The sequence below is a fragment of the Condylura cristata genome, unplaced genomic scaffold, assembly GCF_000260355.1.
Source record: "Condylura cristata isolate star-nosed mole 26May11 unplaced genomic scaffold, ConCri1.0 scaffold00051, whole genome shotgun sequence".
NCBI lineage: Eukaryota > Metazoa > Chordata > Mammalia > Eulipotyphla > Talpidae > Condylura > Condylura cristata.
Genome location: NW_004567152.1, coordinates 461,169 through 478,001, shown reverse-complemented (window position 1 = coordinate 478,001; position 16,833 = coordinate 461,169). Strand labels below are relative to the sequence as shown.

General features: G+C 52.5%; 2 protein-coding genes across 7 annotated transcripts; one reads left to right on the top strand and one right to left on the bottom strand.

Moving 5' to 3' along the window:
- The first annotated feature begins 2,045 nt into the window (after window positions 1-2,045).
- Window positions 2,046-6,378, top strand: SLC7A4 (solute carrier family 7, member 4). Of its 2 annotated transcripts, none has more exons than XM_004694926.2 (5): window positions 2,046-2,108; window positions 2,746-3,767; window positions 4,222-4,862; window positions 5,101-5,209; window positions 5,309-6,378. In XM_004694926.2, the coding sequence occupies exons 2-5, from the start codon at window positions 2,786-2,788 to the stop codon at window positions 5,497-5,499; spliced, it is 1,923 nt and encodes a 640-aa protein (XP_004694983.1). In that variant the 5' UTR covers window positions 2,046-2,108; window positions 2,746-2,785; the 3' UTR covers window positions 5,500-6,378. The 2 variants fall into 2 exon arrangements, with proteins under 2 accessions (XP_004694983.1, XP_012589678.1); XM_012734224.1 differs by lacking the exon at window positions 2,046-2,108 and adding an exon at window positions 2,127-2,155.
- Window positions 6,379-6,427: 49 nt separating this feature from the next.
- P2RX6 (purinergic receptor P2X, ligand gated ion channel, 6) lies at window positions 6,428-16,769 on the bottom strand. Of its 5 annotated transcripts, XM_012734227.1 has the most exons (13): window positions 16,283-16,352; window positions 15,839-15,971; window positions 15,415-15,565; window positions 14,132-14,203; window positions 12,081-12,156; window positions 11,806-11,899; window positions 11,650-11,730; window positions 11,422-11,563; window positions 11,224-11,333; window positions 8,467-8,560; window positions 8,335-8,400; window positions 8,108-8,185; window positions 6,428-8,021 (listed from the first exon to the last, which is right to left on the bottom strand). In XM_012734227.1, the coding sequence occupies exons 3-13, from the start codon at window positions 15,478-15,480 to the stop codon at window positions 7,938-7,940; spliced, it is 963 nt and encodes a 320-aa protein (XP_012589681.1). In that variant the 5' UTR covers window positions 15,481-15,565; window positions 15,839-15,971; window positions 16,283-16,352; the 3' UTR covers window positions 6,428-7,937. The 5 variants fall into 5 exon arrangements, with proteins under 5 accessions (XP_012589681.1, XP_012589682.1, XP_012589680.1 ...); XM_012734228.1 differs by lacking the exons at window positions 15,839-15,971; window positions 16,283-16,352 and adding an exon at window positions 16,707-16,769; XM_012734226.1 differs by lacking the exon at window positions 15,839-15,971 and having other exon boundaries at window positions 16,318-16,400.
- Between the last annotated feature and the right edge of the window lie 64 nt (window positions 16,770-16,833).

Genomic DNA, 16,833 nt, shown 5'->3' with positions numbered 1-16,833 from the left:
TCTTTACCTGAACTAGTCAGTGCTCCATTGCAATACAGGAGTAAAAAAGATAATATATAAAGAAATGTGCATGACCATTCCAATATAACCTTATTTTTGATATTGAAACTTGAATTTCACATAATTTTCATGTACTGTGAAATAATTATTCTCCTGATTTTAAAAAAATAAAAGGCCATTTAAAAATATAAAACCATTCTTACATCAAAGGCCAGACAAAAATAGGTAGTGTGACTGATTCAGATCCATAGATTGCTAATCTATGCCTTAGCTGCTTGATAACTTGCCCAGACTCGTATTTCACCCTGTGACAAGAATGGTCTTGAGTGTGACCTTTCCACACTTAAACTCTTAGCTATGTCATCAGCATTCCCATAATATGGGCTCTAATCTGTCATTACTGTTACCATGCTGCCGTTAGTCATGTGCATACAGTTATTTCGCCTGTTGGCCTCCCCCTTCTTGAGAGGAGCACCTTGGCCTAGTTGATCTTTGCATCTGTAATCATTAGTATCGAACATTTGACCTGGCGATACATGGGCATTCAAAAAACGTTTGTTATATTTTAATTTTATGGTCAGTAAATATAAATGTGCTATTACTACTGTCTTCGAGAGAAGTACCTCACTCATGTACAATGGCTTTCTCATGCTCTTTTTTTAGGCCTGTATAGCTGTGGGAACAGATAACTTTCCCCAAAGTGAGCCTGAAGAATGAAGCGGGCCCATCCATTAGTCATAATTAAAGTTTGTTTTTTTTTTTTAAAGATTTATTTATTTGTTCATACAGAACTGGGGTACAGGCCCAGGGGCGGCGAGAAGCTTCACCAGAGACAGAGTGGGGAGCAGAACAGGCAGATCTACGAAGTGCACTGCTGAGGGGAGCAGCGGGCGGGTCAGGAGATGTCTGCCACGCCATGGGGTCACCTCTGGGGCAGGCGGGAATCGAACTCATGCAGAAGTGGCTTTAGCTTCTCAGTGCTGTGCTCTAACCCGCTGTGCCACCAGGGAGGGCCCAGTATTTTTCTATATTTTTAAGGGAGTATTTTAGAAGAAGGGACATCTAGGTTATGTTTAAGCAGTATGAAAGTGGTTAGGAAGATGTCATTTTCTTGCAGAAAGGGAGAATCCATTTGACAAATTCCTCTAGATAATTTCAGCCAATATCAGAGGGGGCCATGGAAGCTGGCTAAGTCCACTAATCCTGACAGACTTCATTTGACCTTAAAATTCCATTCCATGAATCACATATAAACCTGGAAATAAGTTTTAAAATGTAGGTGGAGAGAATACCTTGGTTTTTGCCTTGCTTGGATAAACCGTCATTTTGCTAAAAACGTCCTACACTATGAAAAAACTATAGTCTTTCACCTTCAAAGAAATGGAAATAGTAGGACAAAGATGCCTTCTCCCTAGAAATATATATGCCTGCAGAAATTTGTGATGGTCAAATAATGCCCATGGTGTAGGAACTGGCAAGGGGTAGGCACTTAGGACAGTACCTCTCACTAGTGGGAAGCAGTTTTGGGGTCCCCTATGGACCTCCAGGCCTGGCTAGGAGAGGATGCCCTTAGTATTGAGGGCCCCTCGGGGTGTCCCAAGTTGGAGGTGTTCTGCTTGTTCCCTTACAGGACAGTGCAGCTGAAAGTTCACAGCTACTAGCATGAGTTCTGCCCAATCACAGGGCACTCCCTAAAGCAGTGCATTTCTCAACCAATGGATGAGGAGCTCATCTTCTCCTTAGAGGAGGGTTCGGGATGGATTGCTCAGGACCCTCAGTCAGACCTATAACCTCATGTCACCAGAGGCCTGCCCAAAGCCAGCAGGACACCACCCATATCCACTGGGTTGGGAAAAGGGATCAAAGGAACCTTAACTTGCCCCACTGGATTTCCTCATCTGTGAACCAGGCAGGATTTTCCAGCACCCTGTTAAGCCCTGGTCTTGATCGGGTAGGGTGGGCTCTGTGCTGTGTGCGTTACCCAGCGACGCGGTGCCCTGCGCTAGATCCGCGCCAGGGGTGGGGGCGGGCCCTGCGCTCCGGCAGCCTCGGCGGCGCGGCGGCGGGCGGGGCTGGCACAGCACGCAGAGTGGCCGCAGCGACAGCAGGTGGGTCTCAGCAACTCCTGCAGAGCCGTATTCAGGTCCCAGAAGAGGTGAAGATTCGGGTACCGGGGAATCAGGGCTTAACGGAACCGTCTCTGGCAGCAGTGGCCGCAGGGCAGGGCGCGGGGCCGTGGCTTGGGGGCTTGGGCGGGGATCCTCCCCCTCCCGGCACACGGTGCTGATACCCTAGTCTGACCGGGCGGGCAGGAAGAGTGTCTGTCTCTGTCAGAGGCCAGGTGGCCACCTGAGCCACGCCCAGGGCCGCAGAGCCCATCCTGTTCCGGGTCCTGGAGGCTTGGCCCGGCTCCCGGGAAGCCTCAGGTTTCCACCTGGCCGGTGATCCTATACCTCAGAATGGTTTTCAGGCACTCACTGGGGCTGCCTCCTCCTCACCCTCAGGGGCTCCTTAAACAACCCTAGGCAGGGCGCCATCTGCTTCCCTGCCTGGGAAGCAGCTGGGATCTCCAAGCTTCCCTGTGACTTCCTGCGTGGGGGGAGCGGGCAGTGGGGTGTGTGTGTGTTGGGGGGGGGGCTACTGTGCATCCCAGCCCCGGGGCTCCCCAGATAGGGACAGAGCAAGGATTAAAGGCTGGTCAGGACCTGGATGAACAGCCTGTTATTCCCCTTCTGCCCCTGGTAGGTGCTGGGGGCTGGTTTGGTGTTCTTCTCAGCTGCCCACAATGGCCCCTGGGTTGCCTAGCATGAACAGACTGGCACACTTCTGCCAAAAGCTGAACCGGCTGAAACCACTGGAGGAGTCGACCATGGAGACATCGCTGAGGCGCTGCCTGTCCACACTGGACCTGACCCTGCTGGGCGTGGGTGGAATGGTAGGGTCAGGCCTGTATGTGCTGACTGGCACCGTAGCCAAGGAGATGGCTGGTCCTGCCGTGCTTGTGTCCTTTGGTGTGGCAGCTGTAGCCTCCCTCCTGGCAGCCCTGTGCTATGCAGAGTTTGGGGCTCGTGTGCCCCGCACAGGCTCTGCTTATCTGTTCACCTACGTGTCCATGGGAGAGCTGTGGGCTTTCCTCATCGGCTGGAATGTACTCCTAGAGTACCTCATTGGTGGTGCTGCTGTGGCCCGAGCCTGGAGCGGCTATCTGGATGCTATCTTCAGTCACCAAATCCGAAACTTCACAGAGGCCCACGTGGGCATCTGGCAGGTGCCATTCCTAGCCCGCTACCCAGACTTCCTGGCTGCTGGCATCCTACTTTTGGCCTCTGCTTTCGTCTCCTGTGGAGCCCGTGTCTCCTCCTGGCTTAACCATACCTTCTCTGCCATCAGCCTGGTCGTCATTCTCTTCATCATCATCCTAGGATTCGTCCTGGCCCGCCCATATAACTGGAGCTCTGAAGAGGGCGGCTTTGCTCCCTTTGGCTTTTCTGGCATCATGGCTGGCACCGCCACCTGCTTCTATGCCTTTGTGGGCTTTGATGTCATCGCTGCCTCTAGCGAGGAGGCCCGGAACCCTCAGCGGGCCGTACCTATGGCCATTGCCATCTCACTTGGCCTGGCAGCTGGTGCCTACATCCTCGTCTCCACTGTGCTCACCCTCATGGTGCCCTGGCACAGCCTGGACCCTGACTCGGCGCTGGCGGATGCCTTCTACCGGCGGGGCTACAGCTGGGCTGGTTTCATTGTGGCAGCTGGCTCCATCTGCGGTAAGGGCCTACCAAGCAAGGCGGGAGGGAACAGAGCAGAGGGGCCCTGCCCTAAGCCTCCAAGGGGACACATGTCCGTCTAGACCTCAGCTTTAGCAGTTGCATACGTGACCCAAGAAGGTACTAATTATTGGGCCATTGACTCAGGCTTTTTGGGAGGAAACTACTAACCTCAACCCCAAATTGTACATAGACTGTCAGTCTACACTTGTGTTTCAGGTCTTTTCCTGGACAGAGGCACTCGGCCTTCATCAGATAATTCAGTGGGCCTGTCATCCAAACTGGGGTGTCCCATTCTTGATTGGGAGGTGACAGTCCAGCCCTGCACCTTACTCTGAAAACCCAGACAATCTCATGTCCATGTTTGTTCCTATACAAACCATGTCCATACCCCCAGCTTTGATCCCCATAGGCCTGTCCACCATGCTGATCAGTCCCCCACCCTCTGCCACAGCCATGAACACTGTCCTGCTCAGCAACCTCTTCTCCCTGCCACGCATCGTCTATGCCATGGCGTCCGATGGGCTCTTCTTCCAGGTGTTTGCCCGCGTACAACCCCAGACCCAGGTGCCTGTGGTGGGCATCCTGGTGTTTGGGGTCCTCATGGCTTTCCTGGCACTGCTGCTGGATCTTGAAGCACTGGTCCAGTTCCTGTCCATTGGCACACTCCTGGCTTATACCTTTGTGGCTGCCAGTATTATCGTGCTACGCTTCCAGAAGGCGCCCCCATCCTGTTCTCCAGGCCCATCCAGCCCTGGTCCTATTGTCAAAGAGTACAACTCCTTCTCAGACTGCATACAGCTGGTGGGCACGGAACAGGCCTTGGCCCCTGAGCCTGGGCAACTAAAGCCAGCCCTGAGGCCTTACCTGGGCTTCCTGGGTGCCTGCAGCCCTGGAGCTGCTGTGTCTTGGGCACTTGGCATCCTGGTAGCCTCAGCCATCACCCTGGGATGTGTGCTGGTCTTTGGACACTCGTCCCTCCACCTTCCGTACTGGGGTTACACCCTAATGCTCCTGCTCAGCACTGTTGTGTTTCTGCTCAGTCTCCTCGTCCTGGGGGCCCACCAGCAACAGCGTCGGCAAGACACCTTCCAGGTACCACCCCTCTTGGTTCAGTCAACTCCCTTTGCCCCTTCCTCCTCTTCCACAGCAGAGGGAACAAGGGCTCACCGGTCTGGGGAGGATAATATGTCCACTCTCCTCTTTCTGCATGGCATGGCAAGTGGGCATTTGTCTTCAGAATCTCCAGAGGTTCTGTGGACTTCTGAGAAATCAGACCTTGGGCTCGCAGACCTTCCCTGCTGCCCAGCCCACCCCTAAACTTGCCCCTCAGATCCCCATGGTGCCCTTGACTCCAGCCCTCAGCATCCTCCTCAACATCTGCCTCATGCTGAAGCTGAGCTACCTGACCTGGCTGCGCTTCTCCATCTGGCTGCTGCTTGGTGAGTGAGGGTCAGGCTATGACTCCGGCTGGGCTTCGGGAGGGCAAGGAGGGTGTGCGTGGTTGGGACCTGCCCCTCAGGCTAGTATCGCCCCTATAGGACTTGCGGTCTATTTTGGCTATGGCATCTGGCACAGCAAGGAGAACCAGCGGGAGCTGCCAGGGCTGACTGCCACGCGCTACGTGGTATTCCCCAGCGGCAGCCTGGAGGAGACGGTACAGGCTGTGCAGCCCAGCAGCCAGGCCCCAGCCCAGGAACCTGGCCTCATGGTGCAGCCTGCCAGTCCGTGAAGCCAGCTGGGGACCTGTACACTCTTGCTCTGCCACCCCTATTTCCTCAGGAGGCTGGAAAGGCTGGGAGCCTTTTCTCTGGGAGACAGCTTGGGTTTGTAGGCATGTCCATCCATGCTGGGGGTCCTCAGGACCTTAGGACCTTAGTCAACACATGGCGGTCTCTTTGTCCAGCATCTTTCAGTTTATGACTCCAGCTACCTGTGCAAGTGGGGTGAGGTTGGGGGTGGGTAGGGGAGATCCACAATAATAACTGCTTGGCCTGCCATGAGGCCTGTTGCCGTGTCCAGTCTTGCATTCTTTGCAGTACTGAGTCTTCACATGCCCACAGAACCAAGTAACTGTCCTCCCCAATAAACACATCAAGGTTCTGCGAGACAGCCCTGGGCCTGGGGCCTGGGATCCTGACCTCAGGCCAGTCCCACCTTTTGTCAGAGGGCAGATACAGATGCACAGGCACAGAGGAGTCCATGACAGGGGCAAGGGTGGGCTCACCCCTACATCCCTGCCCCCTGGGGGTGGATCCAGGGAGCAGAGAGTGGGCCCCAAGAAGGCTGTGGAGAAAAGCAGTGGAGTTCTGGGTTCCCTTGGTTTCCCAGAGCTCTCAGAGAGCATGCTGTGTCCCTGAAGCCTACCCAGAGATGTAGCATCACATGAACACGTGGTCCACACGGTTACCCTGGGGAATACAGCCAGAATGAGGCAATAGCGCTTTCCAAGTTCCCACTCTCTTCTCTCTCTCTCTGCCTACCCCTCCAAGGCTTTGCAATGAAGCCTCAGGATTGAGCACATGGGGCTGTGAGGCCTCAGTCCTTGGGAGGGTCTTCAGATTGACCTTGTACCCCCACACCATCTGTGGTGGCCATATTACATTCATCACAGACACCTCCAATTCTCTGTTCCTGCCTGCAAGGATTACACAGGAAGCTGCTGGCTTTGGTAGACTTTACTTCTGCACGTTCTGCAGTGGTGACATCAGCTCTCACTAGGCTCTGAGAACAACAAGGTATTTGTGACCCTTTGCCAATCCCCACACCTCAGGGCCATGCTTCTCACCCCAGCCCACCTGCTCGTGGACACTGCTCAGAGAGGCAGGAAGGACTCCACGGCTTTGCTGAGGCTTCAAGGGTCAGATGACTCCAGATGCTAGCACAGCCTGAGCCGCACCCTACCCCTCTTCAGTCTGGCCCATGTTCCTCCACCAGCAAGCTGTCAGCACACCCTGACTACCAGGCACCCGTGAGAAAGCCCTTCACCTCTCTGGGTAGGTACTCCCACATCCCTGCCTCTGTCCTGGTTCTTGCGCCCCCATTCCTCCTCTCTTGCCCATGGGCCTGGGTCCAGGGAAATGCTCCATCAGGCAGGGCTCGGAACCCTGGAAGGATTCCAGTCAGAACCAGACCAGGCTAAGGGCCTCGGCATCCTATGTTAAGGATTTTCCTTCCTGCCTCTAGGTCCTGCAGGTCTGAAAGTCATTGTCGAGTCCTCCCTTATGCAGTTGCTTCAGGGAGGGGTAAGCAGATGCCAAAACATGTACTTAGGCATGAGCTTGAGTGCAGTGAATTCCAGATGTACAGCCTCCTCACTCCTATGACTTTCTAGGAAGTCCAGATTCCAGGGGTTGGTATGAGGGTCATCCAGGAGTCATACAGAAGACCTCAGTGACCACCAGCCTTCCTTCTTCTCCTCTTCATTACAGCCCTCCATAACCCAAGGCTGCCCCTGGGAAGTGCCCTAGCAGGTATGGGCCAAATAGGCTCCTCATCCTTGCCTAGCATCCTAAGAGGTTGGGTCATCTGCCTGGAACATTCTCTGTTCCATCGCTGAGTTCCAAAGTTGGGTGGGACCAGAGCAGCTGAAACAAACTGTGAGGAGTCAGAGCTCTGCTTACCTTGCCCTGGTTGCCGGGGTGCCATTGAAAGGCATCTGAGAGGGTTAGGGCTCTACTCATTCAATACCCCCCACACTGTGGGAAAGGAGGAATGGAAACTAGCCAGGGTTATAGTCTACCAGAACCAGTGTTTACTACTGATAGTTGATAAGGGGGCTGCTATTACAAACACTGGTGACTGCCTGGGAGATTGGTCTCCAGATCCAGGCACCCTACAGTGTAGGGACCTGAGCTCCCCTCCTCTCTGTGCTCTTAGTCTGCTGCAGGTCTCTACACAAAGCTGACTTCTGTCACCCTGGAGAGACTGGAGTCAAAGGAGGACAATCTTCCTGGGAAGTGAAGGGTAGATTTTTCTCCTCCCATCTCTGGTCCCAGGGGGGCCCCATCCATAAGGTCCCAAGGGTGGAGTCCCCACCCTTCCCTTTCCTGACCCCCAACCAGCAGGGGAAAGGAGTAAACTGACAATTGGGCCCATAGCTTGAGAGCGCCACCCTGGCATCACTCTCAGCTCCCAGCAGCAGCAGCAACCGAGAGGGCAGGGTCCCCTCTAAGACACCTGGGCAACCGAGTGTGAGGATATGGAAGCCAGCTCTGTCTGCTCAGGGTTGACGGTCGCCTTCGGGGCCTTTGCCTGCAGGTGAGTACAGTAAGTCAGGACTCTAGTCATGTTCTCCCAAGTGTAGTAGAACTCAGGACCCAGGCCAAACCACAGCTCACCTCTTCATACTTGGTCCTCCAGTAAAATTGGGCTTCTCCATCCACATACAACAGCAGTAGATCACAGAAGAAGGTGATCTGAGAAAGACAACACAAATCCATATTCCAGTCCCCACCTGCCTTGCTGCATCCTCACCTAGAGACTCAAGGGCAGGCACAGGGGGCATTAGGCAGGCAGGGACACAAGCTCACAGCAGACAGAGGGGCTCCACACTGGCCAGACTCACCACACCCAGCCAAGCCATTCCCGTGCCCAGAGTGATGGTTGTGGGGATGAGCCCGAACTTCCCTGCCTGAGAGAGAGGTGGGTTGAGTCTCTGGGCCACCAAGCGCCCACCTGCCCCTCTGGCCCCTCCTACCTTCCCAGTGACCACAATATCAAAACGGATCCCATAGAGCTTGAGCAGATTCCGGGCCTCCACGCCAGAGGTCTCCCACCAGTGAGTGGCTGTCCTGGAAGCAGAAGAGAGTGCTCTGGTGGTCTGCTGTGCCCATCCCCAGGCTAGGGTGACTCAAGCTTCCCTCTGCCCATCCAGTGATCCCATACAACCCCCAGCCAAGCCCGAGTCTTGGATAAACTCTCCCCTGCTAAGGGGGCAGGAGGACGGAAAGATCCAGCAACAGACTCCAATGGTGGTGGGGGAACAATCCCAGGGCTATGACCCTCTTCCCTCTCAGAATTGGGGGTGCTTCCTGCAGGGGAGACTTTCAGGCTGGTTTCCCAGGGTCATGAAGGAGTTCTAGGTGGCAAGACCAGGCCAGCGAGAGCATAGAAGTGAGGAGCAGAACATGAGCAGGGAGCAGCCCCAAATAGTGACAAAGGGCTGGAGAGATCAGTGGAGTGAGACCAGCCAGAGCCAAGGAGCACTGTCCAGTGGTGCCGTCTCTGGACCTGTGCTATGGAAATGTCGTGGGCGAGGGGAGGTGAGGATGTGCTTGGGGATCGTAAAAGCTGTGCAAGCTCCTTGAGCACATCCTAGATTGAAAAACAGAAAGATTTAGTACTAAAAGGGCAGAGTTGAGTGTTGGAGACTCTTTGTCCCTGATCATGGATTATTGGGGGGCAGAACAGGCAAGGTCTCAAGGTGGGAGCGGCTTCCGCAAGCAGAGATTCCTAGAAAAGGGGGGGAAATGGGAAAAAAGAGGAGTGAGCGCGAGGAAGACTTGGGGATCGGAGTTGGGTGCAAGTCTTCCTGCTCTGCTTTCAGCAGAGGTTTATTTTATACATTTCAAGCAGGCATGAGGTTGACATTAGCATATGAAATAGGCTGAGATCACAATCACCTTTTTTTAAAGAATAGTCTGGAGTTGTTTTGACCTTTAGTTGAGATTATAACATTTTAAAAATTAATCTACCCAGGTTAAAACAGGTACATAGTTTCACAAAGTTTAAGACTAGTATTACTATATTTACCACAGTGAAGATTAACCAAAATAAAGTCCCTTAAACCTTATCTACTACTTAATGGTTTTTATTCTAATTGAGACATCCTAGGAGGTAAAGGAAAGCAAAGGCAGGAAAAGGAAATTTTCTTGTAAGTCAAATTACAGTAAGGTTCTTTGAAAAACGTTAGAAAGCTTAAGTGAATTTTTTTGAAGTCTACACGGTAGAAAACCTGATTAGCTCTGAATAGATGACTTGGGTGAATTTCCGTATGTAAAGGCTAGACAGTAGAAAGTTTGAGTGGTTCTTTAGAAACTGAATAGAAGGCTATGTGAGATGGTAGAGTGATAAGGTTTGGGTTTTCCTCTGTCTGGCAGTGAGAGAGACTTTTCAGTAACAGCCATTTGTTTTTATTATTCAGCCAGTTGTCAAATCACTTTTGACTTCAAGAGGAATTTCTCACCCTGGTGCAGTACTTGCTTGTCAGGGCCAGGTAGCACCTTATGAGGCTGAGGCAATCCAATTGTAAGCTGAAGGTTGCTCAGAATTTTTTTTTTTTTTAAAGATTTATTTATTTATTTGTTCATACAGAACTGGGGTACAGGCCAGAGGCTCAGGGGCGGTGAGAGGCTTCACCAGAGACAGAGTGGGGAGCAGAACAGGCAGATCTACGAAGTACACTGCTGAGGGAAGCAGTGGGGGGGTCAGGAGAGGTCTGGCTCGCCATGTGGTCTCCTCCGGGGCAAGAGGCAGGCGGGAATCGAACTCATGCGGAAGTGGCTTCAGATTCTCATTGCTGTGCTTTAACCCGCTGCGCCACCAGGGAGGGCCATGCTCAGAATATTTTAATATTACCATTATACAAAGAAGGGAGGTCATAACATAAGTTAGCGTGGAAAGTCTGATTTTTCAGAGCACTTCTGTCTCTATCCGGAATATGTCAGTCGATAGAGGTTGCATAGCTTGTGTCATCCCTCTGCCTGCTTAAAATGTATAAAATAAACCTCTGCTGAAGGCAGAGCCCATTCCCATATCTTCCTCATGCCCATTCCCCTTTTTTTCCTTTTTCCCCCCTTTTCTAGGAATCTCCACTCACCAACACTGTTCCCACCTTGAGACCCTGCCTGTTCTGCCCCCCAATAATCCGTGATTGGGGACAAAGAGACTCCAACAATTGAGGAAATCTAAATATTAGATTTGTTCTGTCCCTGTGAAATTTCTTAGGTGGGATAAGACAGCCATCAAGTGGGGGTGGGGGGTGGTACTCATTCTCAGAACAGTATTGAGGAAAAGACCTGTAAACCCAAATGAAGGGAATATGGGTGTTCACAGTACTTATCTTTGGACTTATCTTTGGACTTTTCTAGGTTTTTTTTTCTATAGAGTTTTGAAACTTTTCAGTAAAACCTTAGGAAAAAGCAAGACAGGTCCCAGTGCTGTGGAGGTAAGATGCTAAGGCAGGGTGGGGTGAACAGTCTGAGCTCCTGCAGAAGGAGATGTGGACACAGATCAGAGGGGCACGGGCTCCAGAGGGAGGCTGGATGGAGCCTATGCTGGGGAGCCTGGAATTGAGAGTACCCCCTTCTGCCCCTACGGCCCCTCCCCCAACACACACACACACAGTGGCATAGGAGGAGGGGCAGGGTATTGGTGTGGTCTGTTCTGGCTGGCACTGGAGGACAGTGTAGGGGGGCCTTGGCAAGGACCAGAGGGTGAGGCCTGGGGGGCACACCTGAAGTTGTAGCTTCTCTCCAGCAGGTGGAAGGAGTAGTGGGGCCAGCAGTCAGAATTCCCGCTGTCCAGGTTGCAATCCCAGCGGATGTGGATATTCACAGCGCCGCCCTGCTCATGACACATCATTGCTCCACCAACATACTAATCAGGGACCCTCTCCCCAAGTCCTCTCAGATTCCACCTCCCATGGACCCACCAGCAATGCCAGATCCTCAAAGACCCCTCCAGCTGCAGCCACAAGGTCCCCGATTCGGAACACAGGGCAATAGGGGCTTGAGTGGGGGTCATAGCGGCAACTCTTGAAATAGGTGTCATCCCAGATCTCTAAGGCATTGGACCTGAGAGGGGGTGGAGCCAGGCATCAGACCAGACCAGGGAAAGGGAGAATTGAGAATCGGGCTAGCCAGGACCCAGTCACACTTACTTGGAAAAGTTAAACTTGCTAAAGGTGACTGCGTTTTTAATGAACAGTGTAAAGTTCTTGGCCTGGACCAGCAAAGGCTTCCTGTAGGAAGAAAGGAGATGAGGGGTAGGTTTGGCCCAACCTGGGGCCTCGCCCTGGAAATCAGAAGAGACTTACATTGGCACAGTGCCACTCTCCACAGGGCACCAGCCCCAGATCTCACAGGTCCTGTGCGTCCCATTGAAAACCACACACTGACCTGTTTTTATACCTGGAAAACACAAGACAGACTTCAGTCCTTCAAATCTACACTGGGCCCAAAGAGGATGGGCAAAAAGGATGTTGGCAAACAGAAGAGACACAGAGACATGGGAGCCACCACCCAGGATCCCAACCCACAACCCCACCACCCCACTTCCTAAAGGAGGCATAGAAATACAGAGCCCAGTTACCGTGACTGTGTGTCCCCGTCTCTCCTTCTGGACAATCCTCATTGGCCCAGCAATTGGCCAGTGGGATGGAGGGGTGCTGAGGTGGGTCAGAGAGCAGAGTTACCAAAGACGCAGGGGTAATTCCTCTCTGTGACCCAGTGCCACAGTCCATAGGGACATACCCTCCCTGCCTCTGCCCCCAATCTCTCCTGAGTTTGAGGGTGCAAATAAAAATAAGTGGTAGAAGGGGGAGAGCAGATGATATATTCCAAGGGAGAGTGAGACTCTTGCAGAAGTAATTCAGAGACCCAACTCCTGTGGTCTAATTCAGATGACAGGACAGGGAAGGTGAGGGAACCCTGGCAAGGTTAAATTCACACAAGGTAGAGGCACCAGGTGGCAGACAAAGGGTGGAACGCTTTGGTTCCTGGACTGGGAAGCAGAGCTCCATAAACTTGCTGAGAGACCACAGAGGCCCACTACTGCTTCAACCTGTGCCTCCCTCACAAGACCAACACCTTGGCTGGGCTGTCTGTGCAGAAGCTCCCAGAGCTGGTTGGTGGAGTTTTTCACACTCATCATATGGCCTGGCCCAGGAGTAGGAAGCACAGCAGAGGCTTGCTGGAGGCTGCAACACTACAAAGAACTCAGTGCATGTGCTGAGTGGGGGTGGGGGCTCCAGACAACCAAGTCCCCCAAAAGGAGCTGGCAAGGGCAATGGTTATTCTCAGGAAACTAGGCTGGCAGATTTGATGAATTATTTCCCAGTCCTAGCTGTTTCATGGGAAGGATCAGGAGCTGGGACATGGGGCAAAGAGAAATCATATGGATTCCAGAAAGCATACAACCATAGCCCCAGCAAAATCTCAAGACAGTCTACAAACTGAGCATTAAATAGATGTTCTCTCAGCATTTAGAATGGGAGAACATTGTACATGTCTGCCGAATGTAAGAACTACCTTTGTGCATGTACTTCACCTTCTGTGTAACAGGGCCAAAGGTAGGCAACTGCAAAGCCCCCAGTAACTGTAGTGTGACCAACCATCAGGACTCAGGGGACAGGTAACCAGGTACCCGTGATTCCAGCAAATGATTAAATTTTGGATTTGATTACAGAAAAACATCACCATGGAGGTTGGCTTCCAGGGCCGTGTTCTCAGTTCCAACTGTTCAAGCAAAATCCATAGCTGGGGAATTGTACTTTTAAAAGTGATTAATATGTTGAGGCCCTTCCTGGCGGGAGTGACCCCCAGGGCACGGCAGACCCTTCCTGTCTCCCCACTGTCCCCTCAGCAGTGTGTTTCAGTACATCTACCTGTTCTGCTCCCCACTCTGTCTCTGGGGAATCCTCTCACCCCTGCACCTCTGGCCTGCACCCCAGTTCTTGTGTGCATAAATAAATAAAATAAGTCTTAAAAACGAAAAAAAAGTGGTTAACATAATAAGTCTTATGTGTATATTATCACAATTTTAAAAATTGGGGGAAACATCCAAGGTTGGGTAGGAGAGCAAGAGTGCTCTGTGACAGATTTTGGGTCCCTGTAGGAAAAGTATAAAATTTCAGGGGGAAAACCTGCATTTCTGGAAGAGAAATGAACAAGAATAGGCTTCAGGACTCTGGCTTGATCATAGTTGTAGTGGTAAACAAGAATGTGTTGTATTTACTTACAAAAAACAATACATTAACAGAGACTGCGCCTAGAAATGGGGAGCTGATCTTCCAATTTGCTTCTTTTTATTAAAGCCCACCTGAGAGTGATACCCAGTTCTGACAGCTCTCTGATAACCTAGAGTCTACAGAGATAGGACCAGGGTGGGAAAAGCCCGGACACCTTGTGGGGGGCACAGGAACAGTACATGGCTTCTGTTCCCCAGAGTCTGAGATGCCTTGGGCAAGTGACTTAATCTCCCTGAACCTCAGTCTCCTCATCCAAAGTGGGAGCCACAATAATTCCTACCAGGCAGGGTATTTGTAAAGTCTAGATGAAATTATTTGAAAAAAAAAAAAAAAAAAAGCCCAGGACTGGTGGAGGGGCTAAGGGTCCCCTGGGAGACCCCCCAGGCAGCCTTACCTCTGGACATGTGCCCTGAACCTGCTTTGGTGTCACAAGGAAATTGGTCACCAAGAAGAATACATTTTCACCCTAGAATACAATTGTCAGAGTCAGCCCCAATTTTCTCCCTCAACAGGAGGGTCCAGAAGCTGGCAGCTTGGTGTTGGCCCTTTCTGCTGATCAAACCTATGTCCCAGGAGGACACCTACAGTGTGACAGTTTCAAGCAGAGCTAGGAGGCTGGATAGATTTCTGGCCTTTTCTGAACTGATGTCCACCTCTTTGAGACAAGTTTATTTCTCACATTCACTCCCATTTGTTCAACCAGAATTTTCTAAAAATCTGCTTGTAAACACCAAAGATCCAGAGTTGAGCTGGCCCTTTGCACTCAAGATAATGAGCAGGTAGACCCACACACAGCAGGGGCCAGGGGGAGCAAGAAGTCAACTCTCTACATTTGGGAAAATGCATCCCAGGAAGGGGAAATGAGGACTGAGCAGAGGGCATGGGGTATGGTAGTAGGTAGGATATGGAGCCTTACAAGTGTGGAAACCAGGTGCTGACAGACTTGGAGAAATCTCTAAGATTTCGTGAGAAACCTTGGCCCAGCTGCTGTGGGGAATGCACAGAGGACCCACCAGAAGACCCAGCCCCAGCCCAGCAGTGCAGGTGATAATGAAAACTATCTGGAATGAAATGCATAAGAGGGAGGGACAGGAAGGTGTTGAGCCAGATCCAGCTTTGGCACTGAGGGACATCATGACCCTCGATGAATGAAAGGAGGCCACTGGGAGAGGGAGATGATTCCTTTCTGGAGTGAAGAGTATGCATCCAGGGACAGGTGGTTACCTGAACTGGGATAGGTGGTTACTAGGCTACAGTTTGGGCATCAGCAGGACAGAGACAGGAGGAAGCCATGGACCATCTGGATGGACGGAGAATTGCTCAAGAAATGCACCGTGAGAGAAGCAGGGAAGGAGCATCTGACTGCAGTGCCCAGGTCAAGAGGGGAGCATTCAGGAAACTCTCAGTCCTGGGCCCTCAGGCCCCTTCACACCACCCTCAACTCATGCCTGAGTTTCCAGAGACCCCACTCATCCACATGCAGTCTTTGCACACACAGTACCTCTGGCTGGCTTCCTGACCCACCCTCTGGTCCACCTGGAAATCTCTCAGGCATCCTGAAAGTCCTGTCCAGTGAGGTCTTTCCCGAGCCCAGCCCTGTGGCCCCTCTCACGTACACACTCTGCAGGGTTGCTCTTAGAGGGTAGTGCCTCGCAGCACCACCACTGAGGTACCCACCTGTGATGGCTTCACGAAGTCAGCCACGTCCCATAGCCGGTCCCCTAGCTCCTTGATTTGGGTCATAGAAACCCCTTTGAGTTTGGTGATGACAGAAGTCTGGGGGTCCAGGTCCTGCTCCTGGTAGCCCTTTTTGGCCAGAAGGGCCCACCTGGGAAGGAGGTGATGGGCAATGTGGTATATCCCTGTCATGAAGTGAGTGTGGCAGGGAGGCCGCTACCCGTTCAGCCTCTCTCCCCACACATTCAGGGTCCCTACCTCCTCTCCAGCCTCATTTCCCAACCCAGACACCCTCATAGACCAGAGCTCTGGCCACATGTCAGAGAGCCAGTGGCCCCAGACAAAATGCCCACCACCACCTCTTTCACCTGCCAACCCTCCCCCCACCCCACCCCCACCACCATGCTAAATTCCTCTGACTCACAGCTGAAACTGTAGTCTCTCTCCTGGGCCTTAGTGCTCCAGCTCTCACAAATGTCAGGGACAACTTCTTGCTGCACCCTGGGCACTCTTAGCAAGATGAGGCCCATCAGCTCTGTGGCCAGAACCCAACAGGCCTTGGGGACAAAGCCCAGGAAAGGAAGTGGGTGGGCACACAGGAGGACCCAAACACACAGCTTGCTGTTGTAACCCTACTGCCTCTAGACACAGAAATCCTCCTGCCTTCACTCCTATTGTGCCCAATCTCCCCCCTCTACCACCAGTCTGGCCCCTGAGCAGTCAGTCCCTCGACACTCGACCCTCAACCCAGGAGGACCAGCTATGAGCCCTCCAGGAGCCACTTTCTTACCCCACCATGTAGACTACAGCCCCAAGCTGCAGTAGCCTTTGCAGGGCGCCCACCCGCCAGTTCCTGGTCATCACATACTTCTCAGTTTTGTAATCCAGAAGCCCCCAGCCTACCGCGGCCCCTGGGGAGCCCATGCTCCAGGTTCCTGCTGGCTGCTGGGGTGCATGAGTCAGCACAGCGACTGCTGCCACAGCTGAACTGGAGGCAACGCAGGTGCCTGAGCCAGGCCAGGCCAGCAGCTATTAAAGGGACACTTCCTTTTAGGGCAGGATCCAGCTTCCACCCACCAACCTTGGGCTCAGTTCCTACCTCCAGCTGCCCTAGACCTCCTACCTTTTCCAGACTCTCTGCCAGACCCAGGGTATGCAGACAGGAGCAGCCCCTGTCCCCTGCACACTGCCCTCACTTCCTTGGGGGATGAGAGGATGACAAGTGTTATAGGTACTTTGGGGTGGGGTAGCAGGAGCCCAGAGGAAGAGGTGACTTTCAAAGTGACACTTACAGAGGCTGAAGTTTCTACAAGCAACTCTAAAGAGGGGTTTTCCTGTTGGAGCATAAGCAAGGGCTGGAACCTGAGAAGGAAATGGCAGCTGGGGAGTATCCGGTTACAGAGGGGGCAGGCGGCCGGT